The sequence below is a fragment of the Tupaia chinensis genome, unplaced genomic scaffold (genome assembly GCF_000334495.1).
Source record: "Tupaia chinensis unplaced genomic scaffold, TupChi_1.0 Scaffold000294_5, whole genome shotgun sequence".
Taxonomy (NCBI): Eukaryota; Metazoa; Chordata; class Mammalia; order Scandentia; family Tupaiidae; genus Tupaia; species Tupaia belangeri.
Genome location: NW_006159782.1, coordinates 1556686 through 1574693, shown reverse-complemented (window position 1 = coordinate 1574693; position 18008 = coordinate 1556686). Strand labels below are relative to the sequence as shown.

The 18008-nt window shown below is 44.2% G+C and overlaps 1 protein-coding gene, 1 long non-coding RNA gene and 1 pseudogene across 3 annotated transcripts in view; 2 read left to right on the top strand and 1 right to left on the bottom strand.

The window, feature by feature from the left end:
* The window catches only part of EP300 (EP300 lysine acetyltransferase), a 97001-nt gene extending 81341 nt beyond the window's left edge, over positions 1-15660 (top strand). For both annotated transcript variants that reach the window (XM_027772739.1, XM_006150739.2), the window contains 9 exons: positions 84-151; positions 1529-1679; positions 1800-1946; positions 2602-2715; positions 3453-3618; positions 4240-4404; positions 7372-7533; positions 12547-12828; positions 13024-15660. In XM_027772739.1, coding sequence (XP_027628540.1) covers positions 84-151; positions 1529-1679; positions 1800-1946; positions 2602-2715; positions 3453-3618; positions 4240-4404; positions 7372-7533; positions 12547-12828; positions 13024-15225 — 3457 coding nt within the window. In that variant the 3' untranslated portion in view covers positions 15226-15660. The remainder of the gene's footprint in view (positions 1-83; positions 152-1528; positions 1680-1799; positions 1947-2601; positions 2716-3452; positions 3619-4239; positions 4405-7371; positions 7534-12546; positions 12829-13023) is intronic.
* Positions 1290-1390, top strand: LOC114008179 (uncharacterized; annotated as a pseudogene).
* Positions 15661-16611: 951 nt separating the features above from the next.
* LOC102467885 (uncharacterized) overlaps positions 16612-18008 on the bottom strand; it is a 3631-nt gene continuing 2234 nt past the window's right edge. Inside the window, exons 2-3 of the long non-coding RNA XR_334865.1 lie at positions 17831-17941; positions 16612-16720 (exon numbers count right to left, since the gene is read on the bottom strand). This is a non-coding gene — a long non-coding RNA (uncharacterized LOC102467885). The remainder of the gene's footprint in view (positions 16721-17830; positions 17942-18008) is intronic.

Sequence of the window (18008 nt, the reverse complement as noted above, 5' to 3'; positions counted from 1 at the left end):
AATCCAGACAATAGATTTTGTCACATGTGTTACTTTAACTGCTATTTTAAATTGTGTAAGTGAAGTCTTGGTTTACATTTTAGATTTGTCTGTGATGGCTGTTTAAAGAAAACTGCCCGAACTAGGAAAGAAAATAAGTTTTCTGCTAAAAGTAAGTTCTATTCTTTAAGGTTACTCCTGACATAGCTAGTTAAGAAGAAACTATCCAAAATGAATTACTTTTGTTTTAACCTTAATTAAGTTGAACAATAATGTAATTTTTGGTGGTCCCTGAGGAAAAAGATTTATAAAATGTACAAGATGTGGGATTTTGCATGTGTGTGTGTGTTGTTACTGTATTTCTCCTTATTTGGAGCCTTCCTGGCCAGAAATACCATCTCATGAGTGATTCCCTTCACTTTGTCCTTAAAGGGATACATGAAAGTCGTACGTGATCTTGGGAACCAACAGTTAGCGTAATGGCTATGTCGCTGGACTCCCACGTAGTCGACCACGGTTTACATCCTGGAGCAGTGGCTTAAAACTCACGCCGGGCGCGTGTGCGTGCATGCCCAAGATCCCAAGAGGAGAATGGAGGAGAAGGGATTGCGGCGTGACCATCCCCCCGGGGGGGTGATTTCTCGCTTTCTGTCTCTGTGTCTCTCTCTGTTTGTCTGACGAGCGCCCTATATCGAAAACCTCTCCCAAAAAAAAGTCGTATGTGATCTTTGGGGGGAGGGAGTGCAGAATGTAGACATTTTTGTATCTTACAAGTAATTGCCATTAATTTTATTCTAATAATATAATTTTATAGATGCCTTGGCAGTATTTTGCTGACATGAAGGATTGCTTTGATGCCTGTATTAATTCTCAAAATATTCAGCCATTTTTATTACTATCTATAGATGTTCATTGTTCTGTATTTTTAGCTTTTAAAATGGAAATTCTTTTTTTTCTTCTTCTTCTTTTTGGAGAGGTTTTTTTTTTTGTTATAGGGCGCGTGCGCTCGCTCGCCAGACAGGAACAGACAGAAAGCGAGAAATCACCACCCAGGGGGGATAGCCACGCCGCAGTCCCTTCTCCTCCATTCTCCTCTCAGGATCCTGGGCACGCATGCACACGTGCCCAGCGTGAGTTCAAGCCACCAGGTCCGGGACGCAAACCGCGATCGACTACATAGGAGTCCAGCGACATAGCCATTACGCTAACAGCTGGTCCCTAAAATGGAAATTCTTCAAAATAAAACATTGTGAAACAAACGCTTAGAAATATACAACACTTGCTTTAACGATACATAAACAAGAACAAAAGTAAAGTTAAAACACATGTACAAAAAATAGAATGATAGAGACAAAATTAGCATGGCACCTACACTACTGATACACAAATTTGTGAAACATTGTAATTTTTTTAAGTAATAATTACCTTGCTATATTTTAAGTCCAGGAAATTATCTTATTTTTATTTGAAAAACACAAATTGTATTTGAGATTAAACTTTAAGACAGTAATAAATTTGCACCTTGGTAACTTAATTTTTACATTCCTAGGATTGCCATCTACCAGACTTGGCACCTTTTTGGAGAATCGTGTGAATGACTTTCTGAGGCGACAGAATCACCCTGAGTCAGGAGAGGTCACTGTTAGGGTAGTTCATGCTTCTGACAAAACTGTGGAAGTCAAACCAGGCATGAAAGCAAGGTATTTAATTTCCCTTTTCTTCTGTTGTTGATCTGCGCTTGCTCGTACATAGATACTGTTGGTTGATTCCTTTCTGAATGAGATATGTTATGTTTTTCTCCCCTAAATGAAATTGTCTAGGTTTGTAGATAGTGGGGAGATGGCAGAATCCTTCCCATACCGAACCAAAGCCCTCTTTGCCTTTGAAGAGATTGATGGGGTTGACTTGTGCTTCTTTGGCATGCATGTTCAAGAGTATGGCTCCGACTGCCCTCCACCCAACCAGAGGTATGACTCTAACTATGGCTAGCCCTTATTGGGTGGGAGTTCCAAGTTGTAATAGGTACAAAGGCATTAGGAACAAAAGAAGCATTTGGTGTACTTGGCTTGGAAATGTAAATTTTCAGTTGTTCAGCAATATTAAAGTAAATTTTTTTTCTTAAAGAATTATTTAATTTTATTTGTTATTATTACATTTTAATTTAACCATAGAGGGGGGGAAGTGAGAAAGCAATAACCATGGTCAGCCATGTGCAAGTCCAGCACCTTAACCACCATACCACATGATGGTCCCAATAAAACGTTTTAAAAAGACTCCAAAACAGTAAATCACTTCTTCTCTGGTCATAGTCAGTGGGAAACAAATCCACTACTACTTTTCAGGAAATAGACTTAAATCTAGATTAAATGCATTTCTAAGAATTATGTGAACTAATACCCAAATATCGATAGATGGGCTATGTGTACCAGACACTGCTACATGCTAGAAATGTAATAGTCTGAGGCCAGCAGTGGCATGCTGGTTAAGGCTCTGGATTCTCACATGGGTGACTGGTTAAGGCACTGGATTCTCACATGGATTAGTGAAGTGCACGGGAGAGAGGGGGGAGGTGTTTTTAGCCACATAAATATGAACTTACACAACTTATTTTTCTCTGTATAGGAGAGTGTACATATCTTACCTTGATAGTGTTCATTTCTTCCGTCCTAAGTGCTTGAGGACTGCAGTCTATCATGAAATATTAATTGGATATTTAGAATATGTCAAGAAATTAGGGTAAGCTTATTGATAACTCATATTTTTTAAAACTATTAGCATGGTTGTGGCAAGATTTCCTAAAATGATGCAGGTATTTAACACTACCTTTTTCCCTCATCTTTTGTTCTCCGCTCATAGAACCATAACCTCTACTTTATTGAAGGATACTGTACCCTAGTTTTATTTTGTTCAGTTAAGCAATTAAGTAGTTTTGAAGATTGGTTGGTTACTCATGAGAGGGCAGAATCTGAAACTTCATTTGATCCATTTATACCTGGATATCAAGACCAAAAACAAAGATCTGGAGATACTCCTTACCTTTAAAGTGCATATATCCATGGAAATACTCACCACCATGTCTTGAAGGTTAATAGCATAACAATTCACCTTTGATTTAGGTGTCTAACCAGATTGGGTCCATGTTCCTTTGCATTGTAACCTTCATTTGTTCGTAGAATACAAATTAGAGAATTTGGAATCCAGAGCTTAATCATCCCCTCTACAACTGAAATTTACAATACTCCTCAGTGATCTCCAAAAAGAAGTAGGCAGTGTGGTGCCCCTGTTGGTGCTGTGGGTCTGCCTTGTTCTGGCCAAAGTGGCAGTGGTGGTTTTGATCAGGGAGGTGTACACTTTGTATTATCTTGGAAGAAGTCACTGGTTTCTGTGTTTGCTCCACCTTGTGGTTTAAAGTGTAACATTCTATCTAGAGTGGATGATCTTTTCTCTTGAATGTTCCTTCTCTGTGTCGTTAGATACACAACAGGGCATATTTGGGCATGTCCACCCAGTGAAGGGGATGATTACATCTTCCATTGCCATCCTCCTGACCAGAAGATACCCAAGCCCAAGCGACTGCAGGAGTGGTACAAGAAGATGCTGGATAAGGCTGTGTCTGAGCGTATTGTCCACGACTACAAGGTCAGTTGAAACGGGGAGGATAAAGATTAATCTGGAAATGTTTTGGTCTTGCTGCTCTGTAGTCTGTCATTTTACTTTTTCTTAGCAAAAGTCTTTTGTTCTACATCTAACCACACAATTTGTAAATCCAAATTTTGTAAGCTCTTTTTATTTTGTATTAAAAATCTTAGTTTTCAGACTTGCAGATCATGAAATTGTTATTTTCTACTTGTCACTAATTTTAAAATGTTATTTTGTATATTCATGATTATAAATTACTTCATGATACAAACCTGAACTGTTACGTTGAGGAAAACATCCAGTTGATTTTTTCCCCAAGTACCTCAACAAATTCAGTTTCAAGTACATGTAGTTTGGGTTGTACTGAACATAGCACTCAATTAAAGCTGCAGAAATTCATTGGATGAGAAATTGGGGATGCTTCATCCATGTCATTCTGTGCTGTGGCATAGCGAAGGGCTACCCCGTGAGTCAGGTGCTTCTGTCCTTTGGCATTGCTCTAGCAGGAAGCAAATATCTCTGGTGAAAGACATAGGTCCCAACTTTAACAAAAGCATTTTAATCTTTTACTTACCTGCAACTGAAAACCTTAGATTTATTTATACGTGTATGTTCCAATAGGATATTTTTAAGCAAGCTACTGAAGACCGATTAACAAGTGCAAAAGAATTGCCTTATTTTGAGGGTGATTTCTGGCCCAATGTTCTGGAAGAGAGCATTAAAGAGCTGGAACAGGAGGAAGAAGAGAGAAAACGAGAAGAAAACACCAGCAACGAAAGCACAGATGTAAGGACATTGAGTTTCCTTCCATCTTCTACCTTAATTCTGATTTTAATCCAGAAATGAGCTTAAACTTTCAAACTTGGTTTTAAAGCTTTCAGGTGTAAAAGAGCTCTTTAAATTAGGCTGGAAATTTTGGCATAGAAAAATTACTGAGGTTCTATGTTAGTGGGTTTAAACCTTTTTAGCATTACACCCCTCTTTAATATTGTACCTCAGGGGCCAGCCAATGATGTGGTAGTTAAGGTGACTGGATCCCACGTGGCCAGGTACGCAGCTTGAGTCCCAAATCTGGCCGCTTAAAAGACAAACCAGGCATGTGTGTGTGCATGCCCAAAATCCTGAAAGGAGGGAGAAACAGGCCATACCCCACGAGGGGGTGCTTTCCCTGTTTCCCGCGCTCTCTTCTCCCCTGCCTGCACCTTCTGGCAAAAAAAAAATTTTCTGCCAGCCTCTCCATTGGCATGGCAGTTAGGGTGGCTGGATCCCACATGGCCAATCAGAGTGGTTAAAGTCTGGATCCAGCGGCTTTATCTGGCAGCTTGAAAACACATTGAGTACAAGGGCATGGCCAAAATCCAGAGAGAAGAGTCAAGGATAAGGGATTGTGATGTGGCCATCCCCTGCCAAAGGATAGTTTCTCACTTCTCCCCATGCAGGTCTCTCTCCCTCTGGGGAGCACATGCTCACTATAGCAAAAACTAAAAAAAAATCAAAAATAAAAATTGTACCTCAGCCTTTGATGTAAACTGATAAAAGAAACAGAAGGAAATCCTGAAAAACTGATTAAAAATTACCTGTTTAAGGGGCTAAACTGCAGTTAGGTCTTGTGGTCATCTATCATCTTGGCTTTTTTTTTTTTTTTTTTTAACTCCTTTCTCTTTTTTTTTCCTTACACAACTCTTTTGAAATGTAAAAATAGGTTGGACCAGAGTTTGCCTGATACAGAGTTGTATCCCCATAGCATGTCTACAATTACCTCCATTGAATCAGACTTAGTAAAAATCACCCTTAAACAGTCTGTTTTTTGTTTTTGTTTTAAGCTTGCTGTAGAGTATGTATGCTTGCTAGAGAGAGACATGGGACCTGGAAAGGGGAGATAGAAAGGCATAATTCCTTCTCTTCCAGTCTCTCCAGATTTGGGGACACCACACACACACACACACACACACACATTCTCTCTCTCTCTCTCTCTCTCTCTCTCTCTCTCTCTCTCTCTCTCTCTCTCGTTTGTTTTAAGCGACCACGCTCAGTGTTCAAACTGCCCAGTCAGCCATATATGATCCAGCTGCCTTAACTACCATGCCACCAGCTGGCCCGGTTAAAGAATTCTTATCAGTCTGTCACAGTTAATTGACTGTAGGATGATTTTTTTGGTAGCTAATAAAATTCTGTAATGTATGGTAGGAGTAGATGACATCAGGGCCTTCTGGCCCCCAACATCCATGTACTACTTTTTCTTTTTACTACCTGAGGGAGCATGCACATGCCAGAGAGAGAGAGAGAAAGCACCCCTAATGCAGCCTGATCACACTGCAGTCCTTTCCCTTCTTTTCTCAGTTCCATCTCTATCCTGGGCATACACACCCAGTGTATTTTTTAAGCCACAGGGCCAGGATTCAGACCATCGTCAGCTATGTAGTAGAAGCTGGCTTCCCTCTGCAAAGCATTTAGCCACTGTGTTGTGGGACCAGTCCAGTGGGGTTTACCAGGTGGTCTTTACCAGGAGCATAAAGGCAAATATGCAAATAAACATTAATTTACTATAAATAACTTTATAAAGAGGATAGGGCCAGCAGGTGGTGTGGTGGCTAAAGCACTGGATCCCATGCAACCAACTGGTCCCATTGTAATAGCCAACTTATTCAAATTCTAGACTTGGCTATTGGAAAAACACACCAGGTACATTTGCGTGCATGTCCAACATCCCAAGGAGAATGGAGGATAAGGGATTGCAATGTGGTCAGTCCCCCCCACCCCATGGGGTGCTTTCTCACTTTCTCTGTCACTCTCTGGTGAGCATACACACCATTGGCAAAAATCTAAAGCAAACAAAAAAATTTGTATGTAGCTGTTTCGTTTTCTTTTTTCATTTTATTCATTATTATTTTTAAATTTGCTGTAGAGTACTTACACTCACCAGAGACACAGACAGAAAGGGAGAGAAAGTAAGAAAGCAAGCCGTCAGGTCCAGGCCTCAAACCACGGTGAGCCGTGTGGGAGTTCAACACCTTAACCACCACCCCACCTGCTGGCCCCAACCGTTTTTTTCTGTTTGTTTTTTGGTTTTTTTTTTTAATGTACAACTATGATCTCTATACCAGATGCCAGATGTTCTTGTAATCCCATGTCCTTGGGAGGCTGAGGCAGGAGGATCACAAGTTCAAAGCCAACCTGGGCAACATAACAAGGCCCTGTCTCTAATAAAAAAGAAAGAATGGAGAGATTGGGGCCAACAGATGGCATAGTGGTTATGGTGCTAGACTCCCACATGGCAGACTGCAGTTTTACTCCCGCAGTTCTAGTCTAGCTTGAAACTCACATCAGGTGCATGTCCAAAATCACAGGAGAATGGAGAAGGGATTGCAGCATGGCCATCCCCCCAGGGGTTATTTTTCACTTTCCCTCACTATCTCTGTCTTTCTCTCTTGCAAACACATGCACCCTAAGGCAAAAAACTCAAATATGTGTGTGTGTGTGTGTGTGTGTGTGTGTGTGTGTTAGGAATTATTTAATTAATTAATTGATTTGGGTTCATTATAGGGTGTGTGCATTCACCAGAGAGAGAGAAGGAAAGGGAGAAAACAAGCCGCCAGGTCCAGGACTCAACTGTGGTTGTCCCTGTGGGTGTCCTGCACGTTAACCACTATGCCTTCTGCTGGTCCCAAAGGGAGAGTTTTTACTGTCAGTGTTTTTTCACATCACTTCTTAACAAAAACAACATTTTATGATCTCCTTTATATTACCCTTTAGGTGACAAAAGGAGATAGCAAAAATGCTAAAAAGAAGAATAATAAGAAAACCAGCAAAAACAAGAGCAGCCTGAGTAGGGGCAACAAGAAAAAACCTGGCATGCCCAACGTGTCCAATGACCTCTCACAGAAACTGTACGCCACCATGGAGAAACATAAAGAGGTGAGACACAGTTACCACCAGTGCTGGGGGGATGACATCTGCACCGAGGATCGAGCACCAGACTCCTGGAAATTACCAAGGAAGAAGGGAGGGTGGTTAAAGGAGGTGGCAGAACACAAGCAGTTTCCTTTAGCTTATGTGCCTTGTTTAAAAAATAGAAGTAGTTTATAACCTTTGCCCCCTTTTTTTTTCTTTTTTTCAGGAGATTGGTTTGTGGGGTATTTTTATTTTGTTGTTTGACGAAGCTCTTTAGAATTTGGCTATTACAATGGGACCAGTGGTTAGCATAATGGCTATGTCGCTGAACTCCTACATAGCCGACTGCAGTTCGAGTCCTGGACTCGGTGACTTAAACTCACACCGGGCACGTGTTGCATGCATGCACAAGATCCCGAGAGGAGAATGGAGGAGTAGGGATTGCGGTGTGGCCATCCCCCCTGAGGGGTGATTTCTCGCTTTCATCTCTCGGTATCTCTGTCTTTCTGGTGAGCACACGTGCTCTATACCAAAAAAGCCTCTCCAAAAAAAGGAAGAAGAGGAAGAACTTGGCCATTCCAGTTTGTCTGGCACTTTAGAAAAAGAAATGAAAAACCTTTCTGAAAGTGAATTAGGAAGTGGAGAATATTGGATTAAACTGTTTTTCTCATGGGTATTATAACCCCTTCTCTAGTAAAACCAAGTTATGAGGGCCAGCAGATGGCGTAGCAGTCAGGTCACTGGACTCCAACATGGCCAACCACATTTCGAGTCCCAGATCCAGTGGCTTGAAAATCATTCTGGGCCATTGTGGATGCATGCCCAAAATCCCAAGAAGAAAAGGGATTGCGGCCATACCCCAAGGGGGGTGATTTCTCACTTTCCTTTTTGCTTTCTCTCTCTCTGGTGCATGAACGCACCCTAAGGCAAAAAACTTCTTTAAAAAAAAATAAATAAAGCCAAGCCAAGTTATTTTGTTATTCATGTTATTTGGGAATATAACTTGAGTGTGGTTTTTTTCCCCCTTCAGCATCATAATTGATAAGGAAAACTAACAGGCTGGAAGGGTAATTTATATCAGTTTTTAATATCCTACTTCAGCTCTGTTCACAGTCATCATAATCAAGTTGTTCTCTCAGGAAGTGGCTGTTAAGTAGCAAGGTATTGTAACCAAATTGGAAATTTAGTTACACAGAATCATCTTCCTCCCTTTTTGTTTTAAAAACTTTTTAATTCCCTTTTCTTTTTCTGTTTGTTTTTAATTTGACCAGAGAGAGACAGAAAGAGAAGGGAGAGAGCAAGCCACCAGGTCCAGACTCAAACCGTAGGAGTATATTTGTTTATTTCCTTTGTAATTATTACCAACTGAGGAAGGCTTTTAGGGTATATGGCAGTGGGTTTAACTTAGAATGGCGAGCACCGTCCCTGACTTCAGTGGCAGAAGCAGCAGCACACTTGGTCTGCCCAGGTACATTCCTGCCAGGTGGTACAGGTTTTCAGCTGCTGTAAGATGTGGGCATTATGCTGTTTCTTGAAGGTTCACAATTTAACTTTTTTAAGACATAGGGGATCAGCAGTTAGCATAATGGCTGTCACTGGACTCCCACAAAGTCGATCACGGTTCGAGTCCTGGACCCGGTGGCTTAAACTCACGCCAGGTGCTTGTGCATGCATGCCCAAGATCCCAAGAGAATGGAGGAGAAGGGATTGCGGCGTGGCCATCCCCCCTGGGGGTAATTTCTCGCTTTCTGTCTCTCTCTGTCCTCTCTGTCTGTCTGGCGAGCTCACGCACCCTATAGCAAAAACCTCTCCAAAAATAAAAATAAAAAAGAATTACTTACCTAATTTAAAATTTCCTGTAAGGCACATGTGAAAGAGAAAGAAAGAGAGAAAACAAGAAAGCAAGCAAGCTAGCAAGCTGCCAGGTCTGGGACTCGAACCTTGGTCAGCCATGTGGGAGTCCAGCGCCCCAACCACTATACCACCTGATGGCCTTTTTTTTTTTTCTTTAAAGAGAGGTTTTGTCACAGGACATGTGTGCTCGCTGAAAGACAGAGAAACAGAAGCGAGAGCTTCCCCCACCCTGTGGGGTGGAGATGGCCAAGCTGCAGTCCCTTTTCCTCTCAGGATTTGGAGCACACGTACGTGCACACGCACACCCTGCCTGAGTTTATCTTGGCAAGTACCTTCTAAGGAAGAAGACATCTTCTGCATAGAGTTTTTACCCAGTGCCAACAGCTAATATCTGGTCCTTATGCTCTAGTAGAGGATTGTGGGTTATGTTACGTTACTGTGTCTTCCATTTTTCATAGTTCAGAGTCTTATTTTTTTTCTCACGACGTGGGCAGTTTGTAGATGAGTCCAGTTGGTTTTGCAGGTTGTATATGTGGGTTTGTCAGATTGGTGTGGTGGTGGTAGTGATGAATATATAGCTAAACTTTTTTTATCTTCACAACCATCCTGAAAGGATGGGATCCATCCCATTTTACAGATGAGGCAACTGAGGAAGATAAGACAGAGGTTACAGAGTTGGTGACTGTTGTAGGTCGAGAAAGTCCTAGGACTCCTCGGTGGTCAACAGCGCTAACCACTCCTCTTACTGCCCTTTTCTTATCCTACTCTGAGGTCACCCACCCTTTCCTGTTAGGCGAGTCTAATGAATCCATCTCTTTCTGCCTGTCACTTCAGGCCCACATAAATCCTAAGACGAAAGAGCAGAGGAGTCAGGAGAAGGGGGCTAACCATCCTCTAGACTGGTGTACCCTGGGGCTCTCGATAGATCTAAAACTCTTAAAAATAATGTTGGTGAATACACTTTGATCTTAGTTCCACCAGCTTCGGAAAGATCTGGCTACCATGGGGAACAGCGGGTGACGTGGTGGTTAAGATGGTAGACACTCCCACATGGCCGACCACAGTTTGAGTCCTGGACCTGGTGGCTTGCTTTCTCACTCTTCTGCTCTCTCTGGTTCAAATTAAAATAAATGGATGTATAAATAAAATAATAATAATTAAAAAAAAGAAAGATCTGGCTACCCATTTCCAGTCTGAGAGCCACCGTTGGGACAAATGAGTTAATTCTTTTTTTCTTTTTTTTTTTTAATTATTTATTTAATTTTATTTACTCACTCATTTTACTTTAATTTGACCAGAGAGAGACACAGAGGAGGAAAAAGAGAGAAAGTGAGAAAGGAAGCCACCAGGTCCAGGACTCGAACTTGTCCAGGGGGGAGCATCCAGCACCTTAAGCACCACACCACCTGCTGGTCCCTTCATTTATTTTTATAGCGCATGTCAATTGCCACTAATTATTAATCCAAAAAGAAACCTTTTTCCTTGAGGATTCAGATGGTAAAAGACCTTCTAGAAGCCATAAGTCTGCTGAAAAAATTCTTTCAATCCTGGTCACCCTCTGAACAGTTAGAAAGAGGTAACAGAGGGGTTGCCAGGTGGCATGGTGGTTCAGGGCACTGGACTTCGACATGGCTGACCACAGTTCGATTCCTGGACCTGGTGGCTCGCTCGCTCTTTCTCTTTTTCTTTTTCTCTTCCCCTACCTCTGGTCAAATTAAAATAAATAAAGTTAAATAACTCTTTTTAAAAAAAAGGTAGTAGGGGTTGGCAGGTAGTGTGGTGGTTAAGGGCATCGACTCCCACATGGCCGACTGCAGTTCAAATCCCAGACCTGGATGCTTGCTTTCTCTTTCTCGTCTCTCTCTCCCTCCCTCTGGTCAAATTAAAAATAAATAAGGGCCCAGTATGTGTGTTTTTTTGTTTTTTTGTTTTTGTTTTTTTTTAAGAGATTTTCACTGTAGGGCGCGTGCGCTCGCCAGACAGACAGAGAGAGACATAGAGACAGAAGCGAGAAATCACCCCCCAGGGGGGATGGTCACGCCGCAATCCCTTCTCCTCCATTCTCCTCTCGGGATCTTGGGCACGCACGCACACGCGCCCGGCGTGAGTTTTAAGCCACCGGGTCCGGGACACGAACTGCGGTCGACTATGTGGGAGTCCAGTGACATAGCCATTACGCTAATTGCTGGTTCCCAGGGCCCAGTATGTTTTATGGCAGTTAAAGGCACTGGACTCCCACATGGCTTATTACAGTTCGAGTCCTAGACCTAGCAGCTCACTCGCTCACGCGTGCTCTCTCTCTCTCTCTCTCTCTCTCTCTCTCTTTCTTTTTCTCTCTCTCTCTCGTCAAATTAAAATAAATTAATTAAATTATTTTTTTTTTAAAGGTAGCAGAGCTGGCCAGCAGGTGGCATGGTCATTAAAGGCTCTGGATTCCCACATGGCTGACTGCAGTTCAAGTCCTGGACCTGGCGGCTTATTGTCTCCCTTCCCCCCCCCTCTGTCTCTGGTCAAATTAAAAATAATGATGACAACAAATGGAATTAAATAATTTTTTTTAATATTAAAAAAGAGAGAGGGGTAGCAGACAAGAAGGGTCTCTTAGGTTTGTTGGAAATACCCATTGTATAGGCCCAGCTCCCAGAGAGGCAACTGGATGGGGCCTAGGAGGCAGTTTCCAGAAAGTCATTTATTGAGAATGAAAAGGGAGGTGGGGGGACCTGAGAGTTCACACTGACTTTTTTTATTATTATTATTCATTTATTTTAATTTGACCAGAGACAGAGAGGGAAAGTGAGAAAGCCAGACACCAGATCCAGGACTCGAACTGTGGTCGGCCATGCAGAAGTGTCCAGCACCTTAACCACCATACCACCTGCTAGTCCCAAGACCTGATAGGTTTTTTTGTAATTAGATGGATTGCATCTTAAAGTAGACTACCTTGAGGCAAAATAGCCATTGTATATGTGCCATTCCTGAACTAGACTGGTTTTATTTAATAAGATAGAAAAGGTAACAGGATGTGAATTATAGGTACATAATAGTTGGCCTCAAAGAAGAGACCAGAGATATGTGAAGCAGGAGGTAAGGGGCGTGGTTGTAAAACTTCTCTGGGTGTTTACCAGTCTCATTGGTGCCTCACCTGGCTTACCTCCCTGCTTTTGTGGTGCTCTTGTTCTTTAGGTCTTCTTTGTGATCCGCCTCATCGCTGGCCCTGCAGCCAACTCCCTGCCTCCCATCATCGATCCTGATCCTCTCATCCCCTGCGATCTCATGGATGGTCGGGATGCATTTCTCACCCTTGCAAGGGATAAGCATCTGGAGTTCTCTTCTCTCCGCCGAGCCCAGTGGTCCACCATGTGCATGCTGGTAGAACTACACACACAGAGCCAAGACCGCTTTGTGTACACGTGCAATGAGTGCAAGCACCATGTGGAGACACGCTGGCACTGCACTGTCTGTGAGGTAGGTGGGGGTGATGCAAATACAGGCCACAGAGACTTATGGGGAAGAAGCCTGGCCTCCTTTTGGAGTGGCAGAGCTGAACAAGCTCATGTTTGTTCTATAGAACGAGACTTTAGCCCAGGCAGAATATGTAAAATGCTTTTTGACTAAATGAGTCTCGGGAGTTTACCTGTACCTCCTCTGTTTTTTCCCCAGGATTACGACTTGTGCATCACCTGCTATAACACTAAAAACCATGACCATAAAATGGAGAAACTAGGCCTTGGCTTAGATGATGAGAGCAACAACCAGCAGGCCGCAGCCACCCAGAGCCCAGGAGACTCTCGTCGCCTGAGCATCCAGCGCTGCATCCAATCTCTGGTCCATGCTTGCCAGTGCCGGAATGCCAACTGCTCCTTGCCTTCCTGCCAGAAGATGAAGCGGGTCGTGCAGCACACCAAGGGCTGCAAACGGAAAACCAATGGTGGGTGCCCCATCTGCAAGCAACTCATTGCTCTCTGCTGCTACCATGCCAAGCACTGCCAGGAGAACAAGTGCCCTGTGCCGTTCTGCCTAAACATCAAGCAAAAGCTCCGGCAACAGCAGCTGCAGCACCGGTTGCAGCAGGCCCAGATGCTGCGCAGGAGGATGGCCAGCATGCAGCGGACTGGGGTCGTGGGCCAGCAGCAGGGCCTGCCTTCTCCAACTCCGGCCACTCCAACTACACCAACTGGCCAGCAGCCAGCCACCCCACAGACGCCCCAACCCCAGCCAGCCTCTCAGCCTCAGCCTACACCCCCCAACAGCATGCCACCCTACTTGTCCAGGACTCAGGCTGCCGGCCCTGTGTCCCAGGGTAAGGCAGCAGGCCAGGTGACCCCTCCAACCCCACCTCAGACTGCTCAGCCACCCCTTCCAGGACCCCCACCTGCAGCAGTGGAAATGGCAATGCAGATTCAGAGGGCAGCTGAGACACAGCGCCAGATGGCCCATGTGCAAATTTTTCAAAGGCCAATCCAGCACCAGATGCCCCAGATGGCTCCCATGGCCCCTATGGGTATGAACCCGCCTCCCATGGGCAGAGGGCCCAGTGGGCATTTGGAGCCAGGGATGGGGCCTACAGGGATGCAACAACAGCCACCTTGGGCCCAAGGAGGATTGCCTCAGCCCCAGCAACTGCAGTCTGGAATGCCAAGGCCAGCCATGATGTCAGTGGCACAGCATGGTCAGCCCTTGAACATGCCTCCCCAGCCAGGATTGGGCCAGGTAGGTGTGAGCCCACTCAAACCAGGCACTGTGTCTCAGCAAGCCTTACAGAACCTTTTGCGGACTCTCAGGTCTCCCAGCTCTCCCCTACAGCAGCAACAGGTGCTTAGTATTCTTCACGCCAACCCCCAACTGTTGGCTGCGTTCATCAAGCAGCGGGCTGCCAAGTACGCCAACTCTAATCCACAGCCCCTCCCTGGGCAGCCGGGCATGTCCCAGGGGCAGCCAGGGCTGCAGCCACCTACCATGCCAGGTCAGCAGGGGGTCCACTCCAGTCCAGCCATGCAGAACATGAACCCCATGCAGGCAGGCGTCCAAAGGGCTGGCCTGCCCCAGCAACAACCACAGCAGCAGCTCCAGCCACCCATGGGAGGGATGAGCCCTCAAGCTCAGCAAATGAACATGAACCACAACGCCATGCCTTCACAGTTCCGAGACATCTTAAGACGACAGCAGATGATGCAGCAGCAGCAACAGGGAGCAGGGCCCGGAATAGGCCCTGGAATGGCCAACCATAACCAGTTCCAGCAGCCCCAAGGAGTTGGCTATCCCCCACAGCAGCAGCAGCAGCAACAGCAGCAGCGAATGCAGCATCACATGCAACAAATGCAGCAAGGGAATATGGGACAGATGGGCCAGCTCCCCCAGGCATTGGGAGCAGAGGCAGGGGCCAGTCTGCAGGCCTATCAGCAACGACTTCTTCAGCAGCAGATGGGGTCTCCTGCTCAGCCCAACCCCATGAGCCCCCAACAGCATATGCTCCCAAATCAAGCCCAGTCCCCACACCTACAAGGCCAGCAGATCCCTAATTCTCTCTCCAATCAAGTGCGCTCCCCCCAGCCTGTCCCCTCTCCACGGCCACAATCCCAGCCCCCCCACTCCAGCCCTTCCCCGAGGATGCAACCTCAACCTTCTCCACACCACGTTTCCCCACAGACCAGTTCCCCACATCCCGGACTGGTAGCTGCCCAGGCCAACCCCATGGAACAAGGGCATTTTGCCAGCCCGGACCAGAATTCGATGCTCTCTCAGCTTGCTAGCAATCCAGGCATGGCAAACCTCCATGGTGCAAGCGCCACGGACCTGGGACTCAGCACCGATAACTCAGACTTGAATTCAAACCTCTCACAGAGTACACTAGACATACACTAGAGACACCTTGTAGTATTTTGGGAGCAAAAAAATTATTTTCTCTTAACAAGACTTTTTGTACTGAAAACAATTTTTTTGAATCTTTCTTAGCCTAAAAGACAATTTTCCTTGGAACACATCAGAACTGTGCAGTAGCCGTTTGTGGTTTAAAGCAAACCTGCAAGATGAACCTGAGGGATGATAGAATACAAAGAATATATTTTTGTTACGGCTGGGACCACCAGCCTTTCTTCCCTTGTGTGTGTGGTTCAGGTGTGCACTGGGGGAGACTGAGGCTGTGAAGCCGACCGTATGCTCCTGCCTTGCACCTCCGATAGGTTTTATTATTTTTTTTAAATTAATGAAAATGTAATATTAATAGTTATTATTTACTGGTGCAGATGGTTGACATTTTTCCCTATTTTCCTCACTTTATGGAAGAGTTAAAAGAACATTTCTAAACCAGAGGACAAAAGGGGTTAATGTTACTTTAAAATTACATTCTATATATATATATATAAATATATATTGTGCTCCAGAAAATTTTCTATTCTGTAAGTCTAAGCGTAAAACTTCCAAGTATTAAAAATAATTTGTACATGTAGAGAGAAAAATGACTTTTTCAAAATATACAGGGGCAGCTGCCAAATTGATGTATTATATATTGTGGTTTCTGTTTCTTGAAAGATTTTTTTTGTTTGTTATTTTTACATCTAACAAAGGAAAAAATTAAAAAGAGGGTAAGAAACGATTCCGGTGGGATGATTTGAACCTGCAAATGTCCCGGGGGTTTCTTCTTTGCTTGCTTTCTTCCTCCTTACCCTGCCCCACACATACACACACACACACACACACACACACACACACACACTTTCTGTAAAACTTGAAACTACAAAGCAAAAACCCTCAAATGTTGTAAATCATGCAATTAAAGTTGATTACTTATAAATATGAACTTTGGATCACTGTATAGACTGTTAAATTTGATTTCTTATTACCTATTGTTAAATAAACTGTGTGAGACAGACACCCTGACTTTGTTTTGCTTCTTGACAGATCTTTTTCATAGAATACACTGGTTTAAATGCCTGATGATTAGGATTCAGAGGAGAAGGTTGGAAGCATTAGCTTAACAGCTTCCTTAACTACTAGATATAATGAATTCACAAATTCTGGTGAATTTGTCCAAAGTTCTGGGAGGAGCAGAGTTAGTACACGTACCAACTGAATGCCAAGCAAGGCTGAAAGTAGGTCCTCCTTCCATCCCGCAGGGCGACCTTAAGTTCTTTATACCCTGACCTCACAGGGATGAGTATGAAGACGTTAACTCCTTGAAAACAGAGAGGTTGAGTTTTAGCAAAAATATATATAGCAAAAATCTCAAGAAAAAAAATGAGGGACCAGTAGATGGTGTAATGGTTACTTCGCTGGACTTAGACTTCCATACAGACGCTGTGGTTCAAGTCTCTGGCCCAGCAGACTAATACACACTTTGCACACGTGTGTGCCCAAAATCCTGAAAGAAAAATGGAGAAGGGATTGCAGCATGGGCATCCACCCTGGGGGGTGATTACTGTCTCGCTGTTTCACTAGCATGCACCCTATAATAAAAACATCTCTCAAAGGGGGGGGGCAGCAGGTGGCGTGGTTAAGGGTGCTGGACCTCCCACATGGTTGACCACAGCTCAAGTCCCAGACCTGGTGACTTGCTTTCTCACTTTTCCTCTCTCTCTGTCTCTCTGTCTCTCTGACTCTGCACTTCTCTCGTCAAATTTAAATAAATAAAAGTTAAATGAAAATAGTTAGTTTTAAAAACTGGGGGGCTAGCAGGCGGTTTGATGATTAAAGGCACTGGACTCCCTCCCACATGGCCAACTGTGGTTCAAGTCCCAGACATGGTGGCTTCCTTTCTCACTTTCTCCCTCTATTTCTCTCTTCTTTGACCAAACTGTAAAATAATAATAAACAATTATTTTTAAAAATTAGAATACCATTGGATTGGCCTGATAACTCAGTAGTTAAGGGGATGGGATTCCCACATGCCAAATGAAGTTTGAATCTTGGCCTTAGTGGCTTGAAAAATAAGCCTGGGCACATCCACATAAGTGCCAAAAATCCTGACAATAAAGGAAAAGTTACTGCAGTGTGACCACGCCCCCGTCGGAGGCTCTGTGTGTCTGGCAAGTGTATGCACCCTCTAGCAGTGAAGTGTTTTCAAACATTGAATACTATTTCCCAGTGCTTTGGTATCAACTAGCAAATCTTGTTTTTGTCATGGGCTTTTTACTGTTTCACAGTTTGCTAATGGCTAATGAAACGAGGTCATTTAGTATCACGACAAACTATTTCTGCTGTTTTATAGTCACAAAACCACCAGCTGGTTTTGTTTGTTGCTGGAAGACTCATGCACTTGCCAGAGAAAGGCAGAGAGACAAGAGGGAGAGGAGAAAGCACCCTCCCATAAGAAACTATCAGGCTAGAATCCCTTCTCTCTCCCTCCTTTAGGGATCTTGGGCATGCATCTACGTACACCCAGTGTATTTCTGAAGCCACAGGCCAGGACTTAAACCATTCGGTCCAAAACACCAGGCCATGGAGCCAGCCCCTGAAAATGTCACATACTCACCCGCCTCAGGTCAATGACTCAGCAAGTGTACCTGGAGCATCCGCAGCTTGCAGGCCTGACCAACCCGGGCCAACAGTATGTTGTCTGCCTGCCAGCTAGCCAGCTTGCAGGCTAGGAGAGACAGAAGGATGCGTAAGTAAGATCAAGTACACAATGCTAAGTGACATAGGCCAGGAAT